The sequence below is a fragment of the Trichosurus vulpecula genome, chromosome 3, assembly GCF_011100635.1.
Source record: "Trichosurus vulpecula isolate mTriVul1 chromosome 3, mTriVul1.pri, whole genome shotgun sequence".
NCBI classification, from domain to species: Eukaryota; Metazoa; Chordata; class Mammalia; order Diprotodontia; family Phalangeridae; genus Trichosurus; species Trichosurus vulpecula.
Window position 1 is genome coordinate 312,647,856 of NC_050575.1, and position 24,835 is coordinate 312,672,690.

A 24,835-nucleotide genomic window follows, 5' to 3' on the forward strand; every position below is an offset into this window, starting at 1 on the left:
CCTTCCCCCACCCTCCCAAAAAAGAATTAGCTGTACATATGGGAGAATGGTATAGTACAGGAGAACTTAGAAGAGGGGTGGGTTTTTTTTTCCATGAGAAGGTGCTTCAGATCAGAGGAACCACTGGGAGGTGATTATCATATGTAAAGATATGTAAATGATGATGTGTATCTGACATGAATTCTAAATCTTGTGAATTTTGATTTTAGGTGCAGCCCATTTCCTAATAAAGGAGCTATCTTACCATAACCTGGAACTGGAACGGAACAGGCAAGAAGAGTTGGGCATAAAACCTCAAGATATCTGGCCTTTCATCGTCATTTCCGATGACTCTTGCGTTATGTGGAATATGGTGGACATCGATAGTGGGGGAGAAAGGCGGAGGTAAAAACAGTCAGCACCATTTTAGTTACTCTTCCATAATTTAAAGTACAAATTTAGAGAAATTAATTTTTGTTTGTTTTCTGGAAAAATTCTTGTCTACACTTTGAAGAAGGTAGATGCTTTTTTGTTTTTGGAACTTTCCCTTTTATAATATTAAGATGTTAGTGTCTTAAAGCAGGGTCTGCGTATTAATTTCTGATGTATATTTATATCTAGAGAGATAAATAGATAGACATAGATATATAGATTTAGTCCCCGGTAGACAATAGATGTTAGCCTCTTTGTATAGTCTTAATTTATACAGTTAAGCTCCATTGGCAGTGAATACTATTAAAAAGAGTAGTTCTGAGTAACAAAGTTTTTTCCATGTTCCTGTTGACCGTTATCTCCCAAAATAATACTTTTCCAGTTTGGTTTCAGTTAGCTTTGACACTGTCAGCTTCCAAAGAATAATTCATATTTCAGCCACTTTAGGGTTTACAAAGTATTTAAAAGTGGGATATAAGCATTGGTATTTATCATCATTACTCCCATTTTACAGAGGAGGAAACCTGATACTCAGAGAACTTAAATGATTGACCAAGGTTGCATAGCTACTAAGTGGCAGAGCAAGGATTCAGAGTCTGGTTCCAAGTTCAATATTTTTACCAAACACCTGGACTTAATGATGGTTTACTGTTTACATTAGAGAAAAAGACAGCTAAGCTTTAGTCCAGCCATCAGGTATTAATTTAAATAATAGAATTTCCCATCTCAAGAGGCAGTGTGGTATCAGCAGTAGAAAGCCTAGCCTTGGAATGAGGGAAACCTGAGTTCAAGTCCCCCTTTGACATATAGTGGCCCCAGGACTCTGAGCAGGTCACGACCCCTCTGTGCTCTAGCCAGCTCCTGGAGAGTGGCAGAGAAGTGGCATTGGTAGAGAGAGTTTCTCATCTGAGAATTTCCTAAACCTGTAAAATCACAGTCTGTAGTCCCTGTTCCTATTGCAGAGCTAGACAGGAATGTAAAGATCACAGAGTCCAAAATTCCCATTTGACTGATGAGAGAAACAGAGGCCCAGAGACTGGACATAACTTACTCAAGGTCACAGGGATGGTGAATGGTAGAGTCTAGCCTAGAAGCTGTCTCCACCTTCTGTCCAGTTGTTTTACCCATCATGAAATCAGTTTGGTATAGGGTCATGGACCCTGAATTTAGAGTCAGAAGACCTGAGTTTGAAATTCAGCTCTCCTGGTATGAGCTTTATAATTTTGGGCAAGTCCCTTCACCTTGCTGATTTTCAGTTTCCTTGTAGGCAAAACAGGGCTAATAATATTTATACTACTCATTTTGTGAAGATGCTTTAAGGAAATGCTTTGGTAAACCCTAAAGAACCATAGTAAGTTTAAGCAATTTTATCAGACCAAGATACCTCCACTTGGATTTCTTTACTATATCTTACCCAGATTTTCAAACCAATCAAATTGAAGTACTTTCTGCTCTGTATATACTCCCTAAGCTCTGTACCATTTCCTATGTCTGTAAAGTCTTCACTATCAGCTAGATGGCTCAGAGTGCTGGACCTCAGGTCAAAAAGACCTACGTTCAAATTCAACCTCAGATGCTTGCTAGCTGAGTTGTGTGACCCTGTGTAAATCACTTAACTGGTGTCTGTCTCAGTTTCCCCATATATATAATATAATATATAATATAATAATAAAAACCAACCTCAAAGGATTGTTGTGAAGATGGAATGAAATACTGTTTGTAAAGCACTTAGTCTAGTGCCTGGCATGTAGCAGATGCTCTATAAATGCTGACTCTTTATTGTTTTTATTATCCTTTGAAGCTTGTCTCAAAGGCCACCTTCTCCATGAAATCCTGAGTGATCTCACAGTCAGGAATGACTTTCCCCTGAGATATCATGGAACTCTTTTTTCTCTTCCTCTCCAGGTCACTGACCAAGCAGTATTGAATTATTGTGTTTACATTTTATCCCCCTACTAGATTGTGAGCTCTACACTAGATTGTATGTTCCTTGAGAATAGGGGCTATTTCATCCCTTTAATTTCTATCTCCCGCAGCTAGCCAGTGCCTGGCACATAGTAGGTACTTAACAAATGCTTGTTGATCAAGAACAGAGATCATATCTCGTCAAAACTTTATGTCTCCCCCGGTGCCCAGCACGATGCTTTTGTGTGTAAGATACTTAATACGTGTTAGTTTGATTTGGTTTCAGTAAGGCCAACAGTGAATCCATTTTAGTAAAGTTTCATGATTATAAAAAAGTGAAAGTCCTGTGGACAATGTCATAATCAGATTTGATCCATGTTTGTTTGAAATGGAAGATCTTTAGCCTTCTGGGCTATTTTGGTCCATAATAATTTATAATAATAAGAATAAAAAGGATTATGCTTTTGTTTGCATGTTGGTCCAAAGAAAGTTTTTTCTTCTTTTCCTTCTTTGCAGTGATTACACCTGGTCTGAAAGGAATGTTTCTTTGAAACACATTCTGCAGCACATTGAGGCAGCCCCAAACATCACTCATTATGCTCTCATTGGGATGCGGAAATGGTCGAGTAAAACTCAGAGAGAACAGGTCCAAGAACCTTTCTCCCGCTGTCATATCCACGACTTTATCATCCTCAACGTGGATCTGACACAGAATGTACAATATAACCAAAATCGGTGAGTTACAGACCCAAGAGGAAGCCAGATATCAGCTTCAGCCTGTCCTTGATGGTCATCCTGACAGTCTGCTTTTCTCTTATTGGTACCTACCTGTTGATTCACTGATAATGGTACCAATGACCTGAAGCATATGTGCTTGGCCTCAGGGATGGAGGAATCCATAGGATTCTGAGCAGGAAGGTGTTTTAGAGATTATCTGATTCAGTTCTCTTGTTTTAGAGATGAGGACATTAGGGCCAAAAGGTACATGTAACGTGGCATCTCTGGACTCTGAACCATGAACTAGTCTTTTCTAACACTGAATCCATTGCTCTTTTGATAACATCTGTCTTCTTTTTTCTTTCAATCTCTAGAACCAATTTAACGTAAGAGATAGTTTTATTTAATCCCATAAATCTGCTGTTAGATTAAAAACTGAACGAAAAAAAACCCATTTACTAAGCCTCTACTATGTAAAAGGTACTATGTTAAGCTCTTGGGACACTCTGGGATCACTCCAGTTCTCTGATCATTTTAACGGCTCCCTACTGCTTACCAGATAAAGCCCAAACTTCTCAGGGATTTATTCAAGCCCTTCCACAAGGGCTTGTCTTCCTGCTTTTCCAGTCTCCACTATTTTCAGCCATGTACCCTATGCTACAGGGCAACTAGACTCAGAATTGTCCTTGGAATATGAGCCAGGTTTTCCCATCCCTGCGCCTTTGCTGGCACTGTTTCTTATGCATGGAATACTGCCACCCTTCCCATCTCTGCCTTTTGGTGTGCTCTTTCCTTTGAGGCACCATTGTAGTGGAAAGAGTGCTGGGTTTGGAGTCAGAAGACCTGGTTTGAATCTTGACTTTGAGATTTATGAGCTGTGTAAGACACTTCTCTCTTTAAGCTTTAGTTTCCTCATTGATAAATGGAAATGGTTGAGCTAGATACTTTATAAGGTACCTTCTAGCCCTGAATAATGTCATCCTGTGATGTTAAGGTCCAAGTCAAGTGCCAGCTTCTCCTGGAGTCCTTCCCACATTTCTTTCTCCACAATGATCCCTGCCTCCAATGATGGCATTTGGAGTTGGTCTGGAAGCAGGTCTGGTGGTCTAGGGTGGCGCTTCTTAAACTGTGGGTCCCAACCCAAAAATTTGGCAACAGTAAAAACTTTCTGAATGCACAACGACCAAAAATTAATTAAAAATCACATGCATGATGAATCCGAGGTGTTTCTTGCTGATGTTGCCTTGGTTCTGAACACAAAGCATATGCACTTTGCACTGTGCATGCCCTAAGGCTATGCACCACCAATGGCAAATGCAAAAAGAGGTCAGAAAATTTAAGAAGCCCTGGTCTAGAGGACACTGCTATTCCCAGGGCTCTTGGCTTCAGCATCTTGGGCTGTCTCTATCAAGGTCTGGGAGGAGATAATGGACAGTGTGGTTGTGGTGGTTGGGCCTGGCATGTGCTGCTTCTCTCTCTTTTAGGGTGCCTTGCTGCTTTAGGTAGGCCGGCTCACCTGTCCTGCAAGTGGCAGTTGGTGGGGATGGCTGACCACTTCTCCAAGGAGTTGCCATGTGGGATGATGGCTGAGGGCTGGATTGGAAGCAGGACTGGTAGTTGAGGGGGGTGGGGATGCTGCCATCCTCAGTAGGACCCTTGTACTTATCTGCCATTAAAATATGAGCCCCTTGAAAGCAAGGTCTGCCCTTTCTATTTGTATCTCTATAGTAGTTTTATATCCTATACAAATCTTTCCATGCTGACTTCAATCTTAATTGATTTCCTTTTTCTATGGTCTCAGTTCTACATGATTTAGCACCAAATGATGTGGTCTTATTTTTATTTTTTGACCTGGATCTATAATTTTAATGGTTTGGGAAACTCCAAGTGGAAATTCCCTCTTGCTAAAAGACTTGCTTGGAGCATTGAGATATTAAGTCACTTGTCCATGGTCCCGCAGATATTACATGAAAGAGGCAGGACTTAAAAACAAGATCCACCGTGATGATGCCTCTCACTGTAGTCTCATATTGTTATTGAACCGTTTCATTTATACTAGTCCTTTCTCTTCATCTTGTTAGTAGAGGGAATGATTCCTGCCTCTAAGAAGCTCGAAGTTCAGCACATACTACCTGGACGACAAGGCTGCTTAGCCTTTCATCACTGACTTTATCATCTGTCAGATAGTGTTAATAATATTTATACTACCTTCCTCATAGAATTGTAGTGAGGAAAGTACTGCATAGGTCTAAAAATGATATAAAAATGAGTTGTTATGTCTTGTCTCTCTTTGTGCCTAGCACAATGCTGAGCACAAAATAAATTCCCCATAAATAAATATTTATGTACATATACATGTATATGTGTGTATATATGTATGTATATGTATGTGTATACATATGTATACACACATACACACGTCTATCTATAGCTATATCAATGTCGATGTCTATGTCTATGTCTGTGTCTATATCTATGTCATTGATCGAATGCTATTTAATTATAAGTGTCCTGATTGAATTTTCTTCCCTTTCTGATTAGATTCACCTGTGATGATGTCGACTTCAACCTGCGAGTGCACAGTGCTGGCCTTCTTTTGTGTCGATTTAATCACTTCAGCGTCATGAAGAAGCAGATTGCTGTTGGTGGCCACAGGTCCTTCCACATCAAATCCAAGGTGACTGAGGAAACAGCTGCTGTATGGTTATTTCTGCTTCCCTGTGTTGGTTGGGGTGCATTGGGAAGAGCCCTGCACGTGAGGTCTAGCTTAGCAGCTTATTTCATGTGTCACTTAAACTCTTGGAGTCTCATTGTCCTCTTTTGTAATATGGTGATTATAATATGAACTCTGCCTATCTCACGGAGCTGTTAGGATCATATGGATGATACATGTGATGGCGCTGAAACAATACTAAGTTGTTAGAGAAATGTAAATTATTTATATAGAAATATAACATAATGTTATATATTATTGTATAGAAACAATAATCACGTTCCAGTAAGTATCAGGTGCCTTCTTATGTGCCTCACAATTGGGAAACTATCCTGGCAGGGAAGAAGCTTTGGTATATATTGCCACATTGGAGAAGCTTCAAGGATTTCAAAGGTGGTTAACTTAAAGACCTTCAGTCTTTTGTCTGTGGGCAGCCTAGCTAAGTTCAGACAGAACCATTGCCAGAAGGCTGGCCGCTGAGGAATGAATTGTTTTAGCTACGAAAGTTGGCCAAGACCATCTAGATGCTAAGGCATAAAGTGTTTATGGTCCACATCACTGAAAGGAGTCCTTACCAATGATTTAATGGATCTTTCAAAATAATAATAATAATGATGATGGTGATGAATAATGCACCCTGAGGCTTGCATAGCCTTTAACAATGGATAGCATTGGTCTTTACTTCCTTGTCAGATGGAAAGAAGAGTAGATATCATCATTTAACTGTAGATACGGTTTGATTTTGGTATCGAGTAAACACAGTGTTCTGATGTACACAATTATTTTAAGCCTTGTGAGTTTAGAGTTTCCATTGGCTTCTGGAGAAAGATGCTTGGTCCATGGGTTTTCAAATATACCTTTTTGCGTTTATTCTCAGGTAGTAGATATGTCAGTCTGCAGAAGGACTCTAGTTGTGACAGTATTAATAGTATGCAAAGAGATGTCAATTCAATTCAGCCAGCATTTATTAACCAAGAGACTGAGCTGGGTACTAGAGATACAAAGATGAAAAACAGAAGTCATTGGCTTCAGTGAGCTTACAGGCCAATAGTGGGGATATACTTAGTAAGAAACACCAAAAAAGCTAAGAAAATTTAAGGATTCAGAGAATCACATTCTTCTGCAGATGGGGGAAATTGAGGAAAATTTCAATCAATAAGCATTTTAGAAGCACCTACTATATACGCCAGGCATTGTGCTAGGCACAAAGGCAAAAATGAATCAGTGTCTGCCTTCAAGGAATACATTCTATCCAGGGAGACGGTATGTATTATTTATGGACTATACATACACGTATATATACCAATATATGTATGTATATTAGAATTACATATATCAATATCTATAAAACAAATACAAGATAGTTTTGGGAGGTAGGTACCATCACCTGGGGGAATCAGGAGAGGTTTCATGGAGAAAGTAGGTTGGGCCTAGTTTGGGCCATTTTGTTACTGTTCAGTTGTTTTAGTCATGTCTGACTCCTTGTGACCCAATTTAGGTTGTCTTGGCAGTGGTTTGCCATTTCCTCCTCTCATTTTACAGCTGAGGAAACTGAAGCAAACAGAGTTAAGTCACTTGCCCAGGGTCACACAGCTAGTAAATGTCTTAGGTCAGATTTGAAGTCAGATCTTCCTGCCTCCAGGCCCAGTGATCTATCCACTGTGCTATCTAGATGCCCCAGGTTGGGCCTTAGAGGAAGAGAAAAATGTCAACTGGCAGAAATTTGATGGGACTGTTTTTTTAACTATAGGGAATGAGCTGAGCATGTGAATAGGGAAGAGGCAAGAGAGGGCAGGATGAGACTAGGGAACAGTGACCAGTTTAGTTTGTCTGGTGTCAGTAATAAAAGAAGCAATGCAAAAGCAAGGTGAGCTTTTAATAGGGCGAATCTTCTGAATTTAAAAAGTTCTTTGTAAATATTGTTCCTAGTGTTTTAGTCACTATTTCTATATCGAATAATGCTACTCAACCATTATTATCAATACTAATTTTCAGAGACTCGCTGCTTTCACATGGTGGTGAAGACATTTTTAACTATGTTGTATTCCTCATGCAAAGTCACTTTTCAAAACACTATTTGGGCCATGGGATTAAGCCTAGTATTATGAAGATTATAGGAATATAAATGGAGCTTTCTGCTGCATTTCTTTGTAGCGAGTTCTCATTTCAGTGTATTGTTCACAGTGATGAAGAAACGCAGAACTATGGGGAGGGTCAGTGGATATATAGCTTCAATTAATTCACAAAATATTCCCAAGCAAGGTCTTTCCATGGATTCATTATTACCTTCTTAGTGATAGAAATTAAATGGATTTTCTCTGAAAAGTGAAACTCAGAAGCACTGGAATCTAGGCAATCCAGACCTTTTCTTCTCTGATAGCAAGATGACCAGCATGGGTCCACACTCTAAATAACCAAAGGCATTATGTATTATTCTGAAAGCCATCATTCTTTCATAGTTAAGGGAGAACAGGAAGACAAAAATACAACATATGATTCTAAATGTAGGCCATGACTCCTAGGCCTAAAACTGGCTGGTGTCAAACCTGAGTGTGGTCCACATTTCCTGCCTTTCAAATCCAGTGGGTGGTAGTGAAGATTTGCTGTGGGAAAGTTGGGACAAAGGGAATAGTAACGTGTTGAAGTTAGAGAGCAGTAATAGTATAAATGAATACAACAAAACATCTCACATAACTTGCGTTAAATGGTAATTTTGCATAACAATTTTTCAGCAGATAAATATACTCCATGGTAGCTTAAATAATTTTTATATAGATAAATAATATAGACGACACTTATATTGATTTAATTTTATAGTATATCTAACATATAATTTACATGTCATAGCTAACTTGTATATAATATTTCTCTACATGAATAATGTATGCAATAAAATAAATAATTTATAAGGGAACCTAGAAACTATTTTAGCTAGCCAATATTTTATCTCCTTGGCAAGAAAAGAGATGTGACAGTCAAAATCAACACCATAGGAAACAGACATAATTGTAAAATACTGGAGAACAAGGCATATATCTACTTTGTCATCTTTGTAAAAGTTTTGAAAATGATACTTGCATCAAGGATATACTTGATGGAAATGAGAGAAACATGTTTTGGTCTGGGTTTCTGGCCAAGATGGCTTCCTTGATTTCAGCAAGGCATATTATACTCTAGGTGTTTCCCTAATCTATTAATATAGTCTGTAGTCTTTCCCTATTTGGTCAGAAATGGAAATGAGGTTCATTTGACATATTTTCTTTTTTCCCTATGACTTGTTTTTGCTGGTTCGTTATGATCTTTGCTTCTCTTTCTAAGGGCCCTCAAAGTATCTCTTCTAACCCATTTTCTAAAATTTTTACTAGATGTCACACTCTCAAGTCAGATGCTTTACTCAGAAGATAGAGGCCATTAGACCTGGCCTAGCTCTTTTTCTTTACTCTACATTTCAAAATCCTTTGGCAACATGCCCCTTTTCCTCCTCATTTCTATTTGTCTCTGACGAGGAGGTAACCATTCTCCTTACCAAGGCCAACCCCTCTTCACATACTATTAATTCCATTCTCTCCCATCTTCTCTGGCTGATTTCCCCGATGATCACTCCATTTATCTCTCAATCTTTAATCCCTCCTTTTCTACTGCTTCTTTCCCTGTTGTCTACAAACATACTCCAGTCTTCAGTTCTTCATAAACTATTTGACTCTATTGGATAATCCAATCAAGTTATTGTTCTCTATTTTTCTTCCCTTTCCCTAAGCAAGCTCCTAGAAAAAGCTGTCTGTTCTTCCTTCTTTCCTTTTACTCCCTTCTCAGTTTTTTTTAGTGTAGCTTCTGATCTCATCTGTCAACTGAAACTGTTTTCTTCAAAATTAGCAGTGATTTCTTAATTGCTGAAACAGAGGCCTTGTCTTAATCTTGATCCTTCTTGTCCTCTCTACATATATTTTTGACTACTTTTTCCTTCTAGATACTTTCTTCTCTCTGGGTTTTCATGACACTGCTCTCTTGGTTCTCTTCCTGTCTATCTGATCACTCCTCACTCTCTTTTGCAGGATCATCTGTAACATTTCCCTCCACTCTGAGTATATCCTAAAACGGTCTTCTCTCTTTACTCTCACTCACTTGATGACCTCATCAGATGACGTAGGTTTAAATGTTTCCTCTATGCTGATGACTCCCAGATCTTTACTTTCATCCCTGGTCTTTGGTCCTGAGCTTTAGCACTGTATCACCAATGGCCCCCTGGATAGTTTGAAATACTGACTATCCCATAGACATCTCAAACTCAAGATGTCCAAAACTGAACTCATCTTGTCTCCCAAACCTGCTCCTTTTCTGAATTTAACATAATTCTGTCTGATCCTCTTAATCACCTGCTTTTGTAAGGTTGGCACCATCTTCCACTCTACATTCCCCTTTGCCCCCTGTGTATCCACTTAGTGGCCAAATCTTGCCATTTCTACCTCCAAAGCATCTCCCGCATCTGTCCCACTCTTTCCATCCACTTTCTCAACACCCTGATTTAGTTCCTTTTTTTTCCCAAGCTTACTCCATTGCCTGGAACATCCCTTGGCACATCCATCTCTTAGAATCATTAGCTTTATTCAGAGCTCAGCTTCCATGCCATGCCATGAAGCCTATTCCTAGTCCCCCAGTGGCTAGTGCCTTTCCCCTATAATTACCTTGTATTTGTTCTGCGTGTATTTTATTTATGCATATATAACAACAGTAACTAACATTGAGCTTTAAGGTTTGCAAAGCACTTTACATGTATGATCTCATATGATTCTTACAAGACCCCTTTAAGTTAGGTGTCATTATTATCATCCCCATTTTACATATAAGAAAACTGAGGCCAATAGAAATTAAATCACTTACCCTGAGTCACACATCTAGTAAGTGTCTGAGGCTAAATTAAAACTCAGGGCTTTTGACTCCAGGTCTAGCACTTTATCTACTGTACCACCTGTCTTCCTACATTATATGTATAGGTTGTCTGCTCACTAAATGTTAGTTCCTCTGCAGCCAAAAGCGTTTCATTATTTTCTTTTTGTCTCCAGCCTTTAGTATAAGTGCCTGGTGTATAGTGGGTGCTTAATAAGTGCTTGTGGATTGTTTGATTGCTTCTGGTTTCCTTTATGGGAAGAAGGCAAAAATGTATGTGATTCAGTTCCTCATTAGTAGGTTTATTGCACAAGTATCTCAAATTTAAGATACCAGTAGTTAAGTGAGTTTGTAGATTGTCTTTAAAAAAGTTCTTTTCCAGTCCTCTTTTCCCCATCAAGAATCCAAAGGGGATCATAAAGGCCTGAGCCACTTAGTATTTCTTCTCTATTTCATGGCCATGACAACCCATGAAACAAAGAAAGCCCTTCATTGTCCTCACATAGCAAACCTAACCACTAAAGCTACTAGTAAACCTTCTACGAACCTCCTACCTTCATTTCCTGAAAACTTAAGCCAAACAGTATAGAAGAATGATTTTGATCCATAATACATGCATCCTCACAATCATATAGTTTACTGTTTGCTAAAATAAAAGGATACATCTTTAAATTTAATATGTTATTACTTAACTCTATTGTTTTTCAACTGTTTTGTTGCTGTTTGATGTTGTTTTCATTTAAATAAGAGTTAGTATCTCATTCTTTTGCCTCCTTTCCTCATCATTTCATACAAGTTTCTGCATATTTCTTTGACATCTCCATATCTCCATATTGTTCTTAAATAATATTCCTCTAGGGGCAGCTAGGTGGCGCAGTGAGTAGAGCACTGGCCCTGGAGTCAGGAGGACCTGAGTTCAAATGCGGCCTCAGACACTTGACACATGTACTAGCTGTGTGACCTTGGGCAAGTCACTTAACCCCAATTGCCCTGCCAGAAAAAAGCAAAAAAAAATAATATTCCTCTATATTCATATTTTACAATTTGTGTGCCCATTCTTTCATTTGGCACATAATTTGTTTCTAACTTTTGTTATTACAAATGATGCTACTGTGAATATTTTTGCACAGATGGATCTTTTCTTGCTGCCAGTAAAGTCCTTGGGGATATAAACCCAGTAGTGAGATTGCTGGACCAAAGCGTATGAGCAATTTTGACTTTTTCCATAATTCTAAGTTTATTTCCATAACAGATCAATTCATATTCCCACTAGCAATGGATAGATAGGAGTGCCTGTTTTCACACCACTCCCCAACATCAAATATTTTTGTCTTTGCCATGTATCTTTCTTTTTCAAGATGACACACTCTCTTGTACTATTAACTTCTGTGAGTTCTTCTCCCTTTCCTCCTCCCCACGGCAAGATTCTAAGCTTAAAACCAAGAACCGTATCTTATTAATCTCTTTATCCCTGACATCTAGTAGTCTTGGTTTTCCCCATGTCTAAAATGAGGGGATTGGATTAGATAATATCTAAATGCACTATCACTCTAAATCCTATGATCCTTATGTTAACGGATATGCAAAAAACCAATTTTTAACTTGCCGGTTGCTTCTTTTGTGTTTGTGTAGGTGTCTGATAACCCAGTGTCCATTGCACCTTCTCAGTACATCTGCGCCCCGGATAGCAAGCACACTTTCCTTGCAGCTCCTGCTCAGCTGCTACTTGAAAAGTTCCTACAATATCACAGCCATCGCTTCTTCCCTCTGTCACTGAAGAATTATGGCCACCCCGTGCTGTCTGTTGATTGTTACCTTAATCTGGGACCTCAGGTAATTTATAAACAAGTGTCCAGTACTCAGTTCATAGGAGGTTCAACAATAGGCAAATGAATTTCTTTGAACGATTTTTAGGATGTAGCTTTGGAAGGAGCACTTAAATTTTCCACTTGAGGGAGGATAGGTGGTTAAATAAGATATTTATTAAGAGCTTATTGTGTTCCAGAAACTGCTAGATACTCTCAATGAGCTTGTATTATAATGAGGGAAGACAGTCTCTAATGGGGAGGTGAGAAGGGGTCTAGGCTATTCCTGTACTGACATGGCTTAGAAATAGCCTGGAAGTATAATAGAGACCTAGATCCCTAGCATGATAAGGCTGGAGATGGCTTATCAGAGCCCAGGATGGCTCTAGAGATGGAGTCCAAGGTTCTGGTGGGGATGAGGCGGAGAAGATGATGAGTAGAATTGGCATGGTGTAGAAAGAGCCAGGAATTGTGATGGAGGCCTTGTTATGAGAAAGGTAAGGCCAAAGCTGGCTTATTAGATTCCAGAATGGTTCAAGGGGTAGAGTCTAAGGTTCCAGTAAAACTAAAGACTATGGTTTTACTTCATGTAATATCCTGAAAAATTAATGTGGTTCCACAAAAGGAACATGACACAGTTAGAAGAACATTGGACTGGGAGTCAGCCTAACTTTAAATTCTGGCTTTTTTACTGTTGTAATCTTGGGTAAGTCATTTAATCTCTCAGAGACTCAGTTTCCTCATCTGTAAAAAGAGGATAAATATACTTGACCTATCTGCTTCACAGGGTTGTGGGAAAATATGCTTTTAAAATCTTTAAAGCCCTTAAAATGATATATAAATGTGAGATATTGTTATTCTGATCACACGTGTGTGTGTGTGTGTGTGTGTGCGCGCGCGCGCGCGCGTGTGCTTGCTAGATTCATGATTATCCTACGGGAAGTATTTTTTTTGCCACCCTCTGCTTCTTCCTTTTTCAGGTTGCTGTTTGTTACGTGAGCTCCAGGCCTCATTCTTTAAACATCAGCTGCTCAGATCTGCTGTTTAGTGGGCTCCTGTTATACCTCTGTGATTCCTTTGTGGTTGCTAGCTTTTTGAAAAAGTTTCATTTTCTCAAAGGTAAGTTACCTGAATGGTCTCGCAAGCATAGAGGTGCAAAAAAAGACTTTAGAGATCAATTTGTGTAGTTCGTCGTTAAATGTCTGCTTTGCTAAGTACCGGTGAAGTTAGAAATAGAAATCATCTGTGGCCTCTTTTTGCAAGGCTCTGACAGTCTGCAAGTGGGGATCTATACATGTGGTACAACAATCTTGCTAGCAGCTACTGTGGCTGTGTAAAACCAATACCCAGCATACAGAAAGCTGCCAGCACAGGTTCTTTTGAACTGCTTTACTAAGGAAAGCAACATTAAGGGGTTAACAGTCTTACTTTAATCTAGCATACAAATATCATTCACTTAGTTCAGGGGAAAAAGCCAGCATCCTGAACTTCAGAGCAAATTCAAACAAATTATAAATATCATCTCAATGCATAGTTACCAGGGTTTAACAAAGTCCAAACGTCTGGGTTTACAAGCTGACACTCAGAGAGAAAAAAGAGAGAGCGAGCACCAAAGAGTGAACATGATAGTGTAGGCACCCAGGAAGAGTTGGGTTCAAGTCCTGCCTTTGACACACATGGGCTGTGTGGACCTGGGCAAGGTACTTAATCTGTTAGAGCTTTAGGCAGTGCTCTAAGATTACATGTTTCAGAGAAGTTTCCAACCTGCATTGGTAGAGGGAGTATCCTATCATGGGAGTTCTTTATACTAATGAACTCACAGGTCCAGTCTGTATTCCTCTATCTGTCTTGTGGCTATATATGGTCAGGTGGGCTGGGGTATTGTGTAGACTTCTCCGCTTTGTTCTCTCTTTCTCTTCCTAGTTCCCTTTCTACCTGCTTCTTTTCTGCTTTCACGCTATCTCCTGTATCCAATCATTAGCATTTCTCTTACTACCATAAGTTTGCAAAGGATTTAAAAATGTTATCATACGGGTTTGGGCTTTTGACTCTTTCCATCTTGGCTGAATGATCATTTTTAGTGGTGGAAAACAAATGGGTTAAACTATAATTGTCATTTTCACACAAACTTGTTTCTCAAGGTATAAGAAAAAGAATGGTGGGCTTGGAGTCGGGAGACCTGGGTATTTTAAGTCCTGGCTGTGAGCCTTACTAGCCATGTGACCGAGAGCAAGCAACTCAAACTCGTGTTAGTAATATTGGCACTATATACCTCCATGGGGTTTTAAGGAAACAGTTTTTAATAAATCACATGTAACCTCCTGTTACAACAGTACGATAGGATTATTTTAAGCCTAATCTCTCTAGTGCTTTAATAAGTTTATTTCAGAAAAAAATGTTAGAAGTGCAATCATAGTTGTGCTGAGCTCCCATTTGGGAAAATTTCCAACATTTAAGCAGAAGCATGGTTTTCTATATTAATTTACATTCATATAGATATAGATACATAGTTGGCCCCTGACATCTTTATGGTTGAAGCAAAATTTAGGTTACCAGAAACTTTTGGGTGATAAAGCAACAGATTATATTATAGTATGTGTTGCTAGGCAAGGTGGGGTATGGTAAGGGAGTGGGGGGAAGTAGGAAGGGGAGTTGGAGAAAGAGTAGACATTTTCTTGGAATTTTCCCTCAGTCCTTGAGAAAGTGTATCCAAATGGTAGGACAGGTTCCAGATTTCTGCCCTGAAGTGCCTGTGGAGCTGATCACCCTCCTTGTTAATTTCCTTCCCTGGCAAAGCTTAATCTTCTCCTCTCTTTCTTCTTTCACTGGTTGCCCCTAAGCTGCTGCTTCTTTCCAGCTAAGCTCTGGATGTCCCCTTTCCTTCCTCTCTGCTGTCCCACCCTCAGAATCTCTCTGGTTCTGAGACAGATACTTCTTTTTTAACCCTTATATTTATTTTATTTTTTATTTATGAAATAAAACAAACATTTCCATAACATAATAGAATTTAAAAAAGATGATTGTACATGAAACTGTAAATCCGTTATGTACAATTTACTATTCCTTTTAAATATATAATAAAGTTATCATGTAAATTTCTTTTTTTTCTCTCCCCTCCTGCCCCAGAGTTGTTACCATTAGACACAGATATGTGTGTGTGTGAGAAATCATTCTATACGTCTGTTTGTTAATTCTTTCTCTGTATGCACATAGTGTCTTCTTTCATATGTCCTTTGTAGTTAATTTGGGTATTTATAATAGAATGACTTGGTTGCTCAAAGTTGTTCCTAAAACAATATTACTGTTACTGTACACAATGTTCTCTTGGTTCTGCTCATTTCGCTTTTCGTTATTTCATGCAAGTCTATCCTTATTTTTTTAAAGTCATTGAGCTCATCATTTCTACAGCACGGCAGTATTCTATCACCATCACATACCCCATTGTTCAGCCATTCCCCAATTGATGGGCATGCCTAAAATGTCAGCTGCTGTAGATATTTTAGAATTGATCAATGGTGAAAGGATATGAACTGGCAGTTTTCCGATGAAGAAATCAAAACAATTTATAGTCATATTAAAAATGGTCTCAATCATTATGGATTAGAGAAATGCAAATTAATACAACTTAGAGATAACTTTTATACCAATCAGATGGGCTAAAACTATTGAAGGGGAAAGCAACAAATGTTGTAGGAGATATGGAAAAATTGGGACATTAATTCACTGTTGGTGGAGCTATGAACTGCTCCAACCATATTGGAGAGCAATCTGGAATTATACCCAAAGAGTTATTAAACTGCATATACCCTTTGACCTGGCAATTTTACTACTACTACTACTACTACTACAAAAATGATTAGGGAAAAAGAAAAAGAACCTATATGGTCTAAAATTATAGCAGCTCTCTTTGTGGTGACATATACTTCTTTTTACACAAGCTTCTTGGGACATGACCAAATTCCCTCATCCTATGTCTTTTATTGATTTGAGGAGAGTAGAGGCCTTGTTCATACTTAGTTCAAACTGACTTAATCATAAAATGTCCTTATTTAACAAAGCTTACAATCTAATGAGTGAAGACAACACACGAAAGGAAGCTGAGAAGAGGGAGGGGTGGAGATGATGGAGTTCAGTCCATGGGAGTGTAGCCCAATAGGAAATGCACAACTGCCTGGCTGTGGAGCCCCCTTTAATTGGATTCTTTGGGACGAGTTATTTGTTCCTCTCTCTACCCCACCAATAAGAGGAGCAAAGTGTGCTGTTGGGGTGTGAGTACCAAGGCTAAAACAATCTTGCAGGATAATGAGCTTCTTGATAATGAGGTTCTTGGGAGCTAGGGGGTCCATTCAAAACAGAAACAGTGTACATATGTGAGGCGGTTTTCTTATTTTTTGTTGTTGGTATTCTTTCTTTTTCTCATTTGTGTAGGCGCCACCTTGTGCGTCATCTGTCAGGATCGAAACTCGCTCCGTCAGACCGTTGTGCGCCTGGAGTTGGAAGATGAGTGGCAGTTCAGGCTTCGGGATGAGTTCCAGACAGCCAATGCCAAGGAAGACAGGCCACTTTTCTTCCTGACTGGGCGGCACATTTGAAAGAAACAATGGCCCCATTTTCTGAAAGAGCAGATACTTCAGAGAGCCCTCCTGCCAAGGTGACTGAAAGAAACCACAGCACAACCTTAGAGCTTATCAAGTCCGCTCCACCTGTTTTGTAGGTGGTAAGAATGGCAGCCTAGAGGAATTCATTGATTTGCCCTTGATCACACAGTGAATTACTGGCTGAGCTGGAAACCCAGGTCTTCAGAATACCTACTTCACAGGGAAGCTTTCTGCAAAGACAAGATCACCATCAACAGCGCCATACCCATAGACCTACATAGAGAGCTCCAAAGCTGGAAGGGATCTTTGGAACCCAGACCATACCCCTCATTTTTATAGAGAGGTAAAGTGAGGCCCAGAGAGTAGAGGTTAAGGGAAGAGCCAGGGACGTACGAGCCAGTTATCTGGACTCTCATTCCCTAGTGCCCTTTCTATCACAATTTATTGCTGAGACTTCTGGGACATTTTGGAACCGTTTCTTTAAGAACAAAGTTTTGACAGTTCACCATGTTATCTATATGCTTCCATGACAGAAACTTGTAGTCACTTTTGGGTGACATTGTACATTATTGGATACTTGTTTTTGAATTGGAAACATCTTTACATGTGTAGAAGTACCAGTTAGGAAGTATTCTTTTTCTGCCCATGATACCCTACAGGAACTATTTAGAAACAGTGTTGAAAATCACAAATCCCAGAGATATAGGATACATCTAAAAAGAGGTCATTGGAATAAATATTACACAATCCTAGAATTTTGATAGTAGAAGGAACTCACTACTATTTAGATCAATCAATCAATTGGTCAACAAGCATTTATTAAGGGCTTTCTATGTGCCAGGCACTGTGCTAAGCACCGAAGATACAAGGAAAGACAAAAACGTGTCCTCTCCCTTCAAGGAACTCAAATTCTAGAGACAACATCAAGCAACTATGTACATATTAGATACATACAGTGCTGATGGGAGGTAATCCCAGAGGGGAAGGCACTGGCAATGGGGAGAGGGGAGGAAAAAGGATAATATTAGATTGTCTTAAGTTTTTCACACTTTAGAAACCAGGATGAGGTGTCAAATTAGCCACGTATTGAGTACACTCAAGCACATGATTTATAATTTCTTTTAAAAAGGTTTTATTAATGGCTTTTCGTTCTTTGTGCCAACCATTTCCCAGTACACCAACACCCCCCCACTCCCATCAAATTCTTCCTTTTAACAAAGAAAAACAATTATGCAAAACCAATGGTCATCAGATAGTAAGATACACCATTTTGCCTCTTTGGTCCCCCACCTCTCTCCTGAGAGGAGAGAAGTAAGTTTTATCATTTGTCATGTGGTTTAATTTCCTAAATAAGTCTATACTCTGGTTGGCATTAGATTTTCTGTATGAGAATAACTTAGAGGACTTGCCAAGAGTGAAAATGAAAGAATATGTCCTTTAAATGCTGTTAAGTAAAATTTGTTCTAGTGAGGAAATTATATGGTGGTTCTCTGAGGGTCCTTTAAAAACAAGAATTGATTTACAGAGAAGTGAAAATGGAATTCTTTAGAGTGCTCAAAAAACAACCACTCAGAAATGATGGATTAGAACAGGGCCTGTGACCATTTGTTTACTAAAAGCTTATTTTCCAACCCTTCATTAAGGCTTGGCTTTGCTGCAGGTAAAGTGTATCACTTGAAGTATTTGCATAAATTAAGGACTTCCAGGAACCTAAGTACAGGATGAGTGGGAGCAAATGGGTGCAAGGGACAACCAGATTCTGGAAGGGACTGATGCTTGAGGAAGCATCTGAGTCAAAGGGTATTTTTCCAAACATGCCCTTTTAGATGGCATTGAAACATGCTAATGGGCAGCAGTCACTTTTGCCTGGCCTGAACTTGAAGACATTGCATAAGATAAGTAACGGAACCAAGAAGAAATAGCTTTGAAATATGGTGCCAAAGATTGTATGTTGATTTTTCTTTTTCCTCTTAAGAAAAAAAAAAACCTCAAAACTTGTGAGTATGGCAGATTTGGGTTGATGTTTACAAAATTATTTTACTAGTAAATGGTAACCTTGTATATTTCATTATTCCTATTTTGGAATGAAGCTTTACTTTCTGTAGTTTTATTTGTCTTTTGTAAATAGTACCTCCTGTGCAGCTTTCTCTTATGTTGTATTAGTTAATTTAAACTTTTAAAAGGTCTTAATATTCATGTTGGTTCCAACCTTTATAAATAAAACTTGCAATGTACTTACTGGTTTCTGATTATTTTCACAGTTATGAAATTCCAGGCATCCTGACTTACTATTGATGTAAAAATATTCCTTACAGACTTCAGCAGCTTGACCTTTTAATATAAATGAGAAAGTTTTTCATCAGGAGTTTGGTTACTTGTGGCACCCAACTTAAAAAGATGTGGGGGCATTTTAATCTAGTGAACTAGCTATAACCAAAGGCTTTCTTGGTATGGGATTCAGAACCCATCTTCTGATGCTCTAGGCCCTTTGTCACTTTCTTCCTGCCCTATCTCTTTTCTTATTTTCGTTTGTTTTCTTATGTTTTTCCTGTACGTGAGACCAGAGGAGACAGCTGTGATATGGTGAAGGAGAAATAAATTTGGAGTCAAGACTTATCTATATCTTTATCAAGGTGGTTATATCTGACAGGTTATACAACACTTTTCTCCCGTGGTCATGTATCTTTTTGTAGTGGGGACATAGTGAATGTGTTGTCAGGAACTACATTTGTTCATTAGTTACTGGGAATTTGGCTTCTTTGTACTGTCCTTTTCATTTACAATACTGTAGCTGTTGTATGCATTGTTCTTTTGGTTGTGCTTACTCTGTCCCACATATAGGGCTCATTGTTTCCATGCCAGAGTTTTATTCCTGGGAAGTATCCAGAATCCTAGATTTAGCTTTCCATGGTTTCCCCAAATATGAGTTCCCAACTGCTGTATTGTCTTGTAGAGGTGGCTAGGTGGATAGAGCACCGTGGATAGAGTTCTGGGTTTATAATTAGGAGGACTCAAGTGCAAATGCAGCCTCAGGTACTTTACTAGCTGTGAGACCCAGGGTAAGTCACTCAATCTCTCTGGGCTTCATTTTCCTTATTTGTAAAATGAGGGTGTTGGAATCAATGGCTATTAAGGCCCTTTCCTGCTTTAACTCTATGATGATAGATGATATAGATATTGGGGAGAACACAAATTGATTTTATCCACCCCTGAAAATGTATAAGATGTAAAAAAGTGTTCATTCATGCTCTTACATAACATGCAGGGGTTTGGGGATTATATTTTTATTTATTTTGTTAAATACTTCTCAGTTATATTAAACATTTTTTAACATTCATTTAAAAATTTCTTGAGTTCCAAATTCTCTCCCACCCTTCTACCCTTCCTGCACCTATTGAGAAGGGAATTTGATGTGTTATGCATTTGAAATCATGCAAAACATATTTCCATATTAGCTATGTTGCAAAACCCCCATCCAAAAATGCAAGAAAAATAAAGTAAAAATGTTTCTAGAGGTGGATAGCCTTTTTTATCATGAGTTGCTTGGAATTGTCTTAGATCATTGTCTCGATCAATGCTAAATCTTTCACAGTTGATCAGCATTACAATATTACTGTTACCGTGCACAGTGTTCTGGTTCTGTTCACTTCACTTTGCACCAATTCACATACGTTTTCCCACATTTTTTTCTGAAAGCATCCTGCTCATTATTTCTTATAGCACAATAGTATTCCATCACAATCGTATACTGTTACTTGTTCAGTTATTTCCCAATTGATGGGCATCTTCTCAATTTTCAGTTCTTTTGTTACCACAAAAAGTTGCTATAAATATTTTCACACTAATAAGTCCTTTTCCCTTTTCTTTAATCTCTTTGGTTTTATATTTTTTTACAGACATAAATGGAGATTTATTAATGACATTATGAATATTGAGTGGGTCAAAGAACAAATAGAAAAAACCAACAACTATGCAAAAGAGAATGATAATGGTGAGATGGCACATCAGAATTTCTGATATGTAGCTAAAACAGTCCTTAGAGGAAAACTTAAATCCCTGAGAACATACATGACCAGAGTATATAAAAAAGAATTAGTGAATTGTATAAGCAATTAGAATGAAAAAAATCAACAAATGTATAAACCTCGAATACACACAAAATAGAAAATTTTGAAAACTATAGTAGAAATAGATGAAAACCAAAAGAAGTAGATAGCCAAAGAACAAAACTAAAATCTAGTTTTTTGAAAAAAGAATAGCAAAATTTGACAAACTTGTAGATAATTTCAGAAGAGGCAGAAAATTAAATTACAAAATAAAGAATGAATTTGGTGAAATTGTATCAAAAAATAAAAGTAATTATCAGGACCATTTTTTTTGGTTTCCATGTAAGAAATCGGGTCTAAGTTTCTTAAGTGAAAGCGGTCCATTTTGCCTAATCCTTTACTTTGGGTCTCTCCAGAAATTTCCCTCTGCTAACTGCCAACTTGTCTTTAAGCTACTACTGACATTCCATGCCCCAATGGCTCTTAGGATACAGTTTTTTAGCTATCTTGCCTGAATACATCTCAATTTTTGAGACTTGTCTGGTGCTAATTTACTCAGGTCTGGGCAATAATCAGTAGCAGCTGACTACTGTAAATACTAGTCAGAATCAGCAAAAAGAAAAAAATGAAAGAGTACTTTAAAAAATCTCCACTTTATGCCACAGGTGAAACTCCGAACTATTTGAGATATACTAGTTCAACAGAGGCTCTCAGAGTTGAAGCAGCTTGTTCACTTCAGGGACTCAAAACACCAACTCTGAAAATAATCCTTAAATCATTATCTGATGCTATCTACCATCTTGGTGATGCCAATTTTCCTCTCATGAAGAGGTCATAAAATTAGCAAAAGAAAATTTTATTGTGAGGTAGAAGGAAACAAAATAGAACCTCAAAGGAGGTCTTAGAAAATAACATTATTTGATGAAAAACCCCTTCCCAAGGATCTATAGGAAGTCTTAGTGATTTACAACCACTCAACGTCCAGCAGGCATTGCCTCATGTGATGTCTGGGATCAGCTCTGCAACCTCTGCTCTGGTGCTTCCTGCAAATCCATATTGTTTATAGCAGTCAGTGTCAGGCATAGCAGCCTACTGAGGCTTCTCTAAGAACAGTTCCAGGCAGGAAACTGCAGAATGTTTCTCAGCTGGTGGGTGGCACAGATCTTCTAGCTTTAAACTTCTGGTGATGCATCATACTATGGTTCTCTCCTTAAGAGAACTTCCCTGCATTATTATTTCTGCCCAGCCTGGTCAGGAAACAAGAATTAGATGTTTCATCTCCAAAGGAGCCCTGTTTACCAATTCCAGGTTGAGATAACGTTGTTCCTTTTCTATATCATCATGCCTACTGCCTTGTAGGCAAGAGAAAAAACATTGGAATTTGGTGATTACAAATCCCAATATTTTTTCTTATATTCCTATACCAGAGATGTACTTTGCATAAGTAAACACTCCTTACTGAGTCAGGAACTAGCAAAGCATCCTAGTTTCTCCTAGGTTATTTTCCAAAGTTCCAAAGATTCATTCTGGAGCAATCGCATTGTTGTTAAGTTGTTTCAGTTGTGTCTGACTCTTCATGACCCCATTTAGCGTTTTCTTGGCAAAGATACTGGAGTGGTTTGTCATTTCCTTCTCCATCTCGTTTTATAGCTGAGAAAACTGAGGCAAACAGGGTTAAGTGACTTGCTCCAAGTCACGCAGCTATATCTGAGGCCAGATTTGAACTCAGGTCTTCCTGACACCAGTCCTGGTACTCTACTCACTGCACCACTTAGCTGCCCAACATGGTACATAAAACTAATTGTCCCTTTTTGGTACCATCTACTTGGCCAGCTATTTATTTCCTTTCTTCCTGTGTGACCCTGGGCACAATTTCCTCATCTATAAAATGAGCTGGAGAAGGAAATGTCAAAACACTGCAGTATCTTTGTCAAGAAAACCCCCAAAAGGGTCATAAAGAGTGAGACATAACTTAAATGACTGAACAACAGCTACCACCATGGTTAAGTATAATAGGCAGCTGATCAGAGTGGATTGCAATCAGCAAGGACCAGAGAGGGTATATTTTCCCATTAGCTTGCTGGTATGATCAAAGGATTGACGTGTGTGTGTGTGTGTGTGGTGATATGTAGAATAGAATTAGATATAACTTAAGCTGGATTTAATTTAATAAGTTCATGAATAAACAAATGCTTATTAAGCACTTATGTGTCAGACACTATTTTAAACATGGGCAATACAAATGTAAGCAAGCCTTCGAGGATTTAGAATAACATTTTAATAGGGGAAGACAACACAGAAAAGAAAGTTTAATTACAGGACAGGTAGAAAGGCTTGAAAGTAATACAGATGCAGTGGTGGGGTGCATGAAAAGGCCCCAGGGGTCCTTAGGTTACAGTACTTGGTCAGATGACAGTGCTGAGAGACTGGAGGGTTATGGAGGTAGAGGATATGGTAAGACCTGGTGATCCTCAACTTCATTGGAAACTATAGAGATATTGATTCTGCCATCATCCAAAAAGCCAGGCAAATAGAGAAAGGCAGAAGTGAGGACATCCTTAGTGGTAGCAAGTATTCCTGCCTCCCGGCATCCTGGTTGGGTTTGGGGATACCCCAGGGAAAAGAGAGAGGATGACATCTTATTAGTGGTGGAGGTATCCAGTATTTCATAGGAGAAAAAAACTGGGAAGAGGAAAGAAAGCCATTTATGTGGCTTAGTCATCTATGAGAAATTTATGTACTTGTACTGTAAGTTATGACTTGCTCAAGGTCATGTAGGTGTTTGTAGCAGATCTTCTACGAGCACTAGCACCTGACTCCTCAAAGGTCAAAGGCTCCCTTCCATGTAACATTTGCAGAAAAGTATGGTCTGCAGCTGGGAGATAGCCCCAGGAACAGATGGAGCAGAGAGCTGGCCTTCTGGCTAAATACCCTGGAGGAAGACAGAAAGGTAAATGTTACTGGAGTTCACCTTGTATTCTTTCTGATGTTTTAGGTTGAGCCAAACCATGGTCAGCAAAAAGAGCTGAAGAATTCACCAATTGCATTCTCTTTGCTAGCTGCTTTATAGAAGTTCAGAGATCATTATAGCTGCAAGTGACTAAAGAGATCATTTAGTTCCCAAATGCTCATTGTATACTCTGCTCCTCAGTTCTCCCTGGTGTTTGGAGGCAAAATGGATACTTTTCCCCATTCAGAGCAGCATTAAAAAAATCTGGATTTGCATTTTAATTGGTATAAGGAGCTCCTGGTGAGTAACTTCTACCAATGCATGTTGGCACCTTGTCAGCAATTTATAGTCTTAGAGTGTTGCCAGGTGCATCAAGAGGTTGAGGCCTGGCCACACAGGTGGTATGAAGGATCTTCCCCAAAGTCGTAGTGTGGTTTTAAACTACTAAAGTTTACAAACCACACTAAGACTTTAGGGACACCCTGTTTATCAGAGGCAGAACTTGACTCCCTTTCTGACCCCAATTCTTTGTGCACTCCTCCCATGCTGTATATTGCACCATGTTAAACCATGTTAACCAGTCTCATTTGGTGGAAGTGGGGCAGGATGGTACTTCCCTCTAAGGGTAAGGCCAGTTTGGAATCAAAGATAACAGCTCATCCTTGCCCACTGTCTCTAGAATCTCATACAAGTTAGTGAGGGTATGTGTGTGTGTGCACTGTGAAAACTGATTCATTTGGACCCCAGCTCTATTCCAATGAATATTAATCAGTTTGCTATGATTCTGTAGGGGTATAAGTTTATAA

At 38.8% G+C, this 24,835-nt stretch overlaps 1 protein-coding gene across 1 annotated transcript in view; it reads left to right on the forward strand.

Moving 5' to 3' along the window:
• The window catches only part of GREB1 (growth regulating estrogen receptor binding 1), a 134,232-nt gene extending 117,205 nt beyond the window's left edge, over window positions 1–17,027 (forward strand). Inside the window, exons 27-32 of the mRNA XM_036751873.1 lie at window positions 210–384; window positions 2,833–3,051; window positions 5,575–5,710; window positions 12,263–12,463; window positions 13,416–13,554; window positions 16,864–17,027. Coding sequence (XP_036607768.1) covers window positions 210–384; window positions 2,833–3,051; window positions 5,575–5,710; window positions 12,263–12,463; window positions 13,416–13,554; window positions 16,864–17,027 — 1,034 coding nt within the window. The remainder of the gene's footprint in view (window positions 1–209; window positions 385–2,832; window positions 3,052–5,574; window positions 5,711–12,262; window positions 12,464–13,415; window positions 13,555–16,863) is intronic.
• Window positions 17,028–24,835: the final 7,808 nt, after the last annotated feature.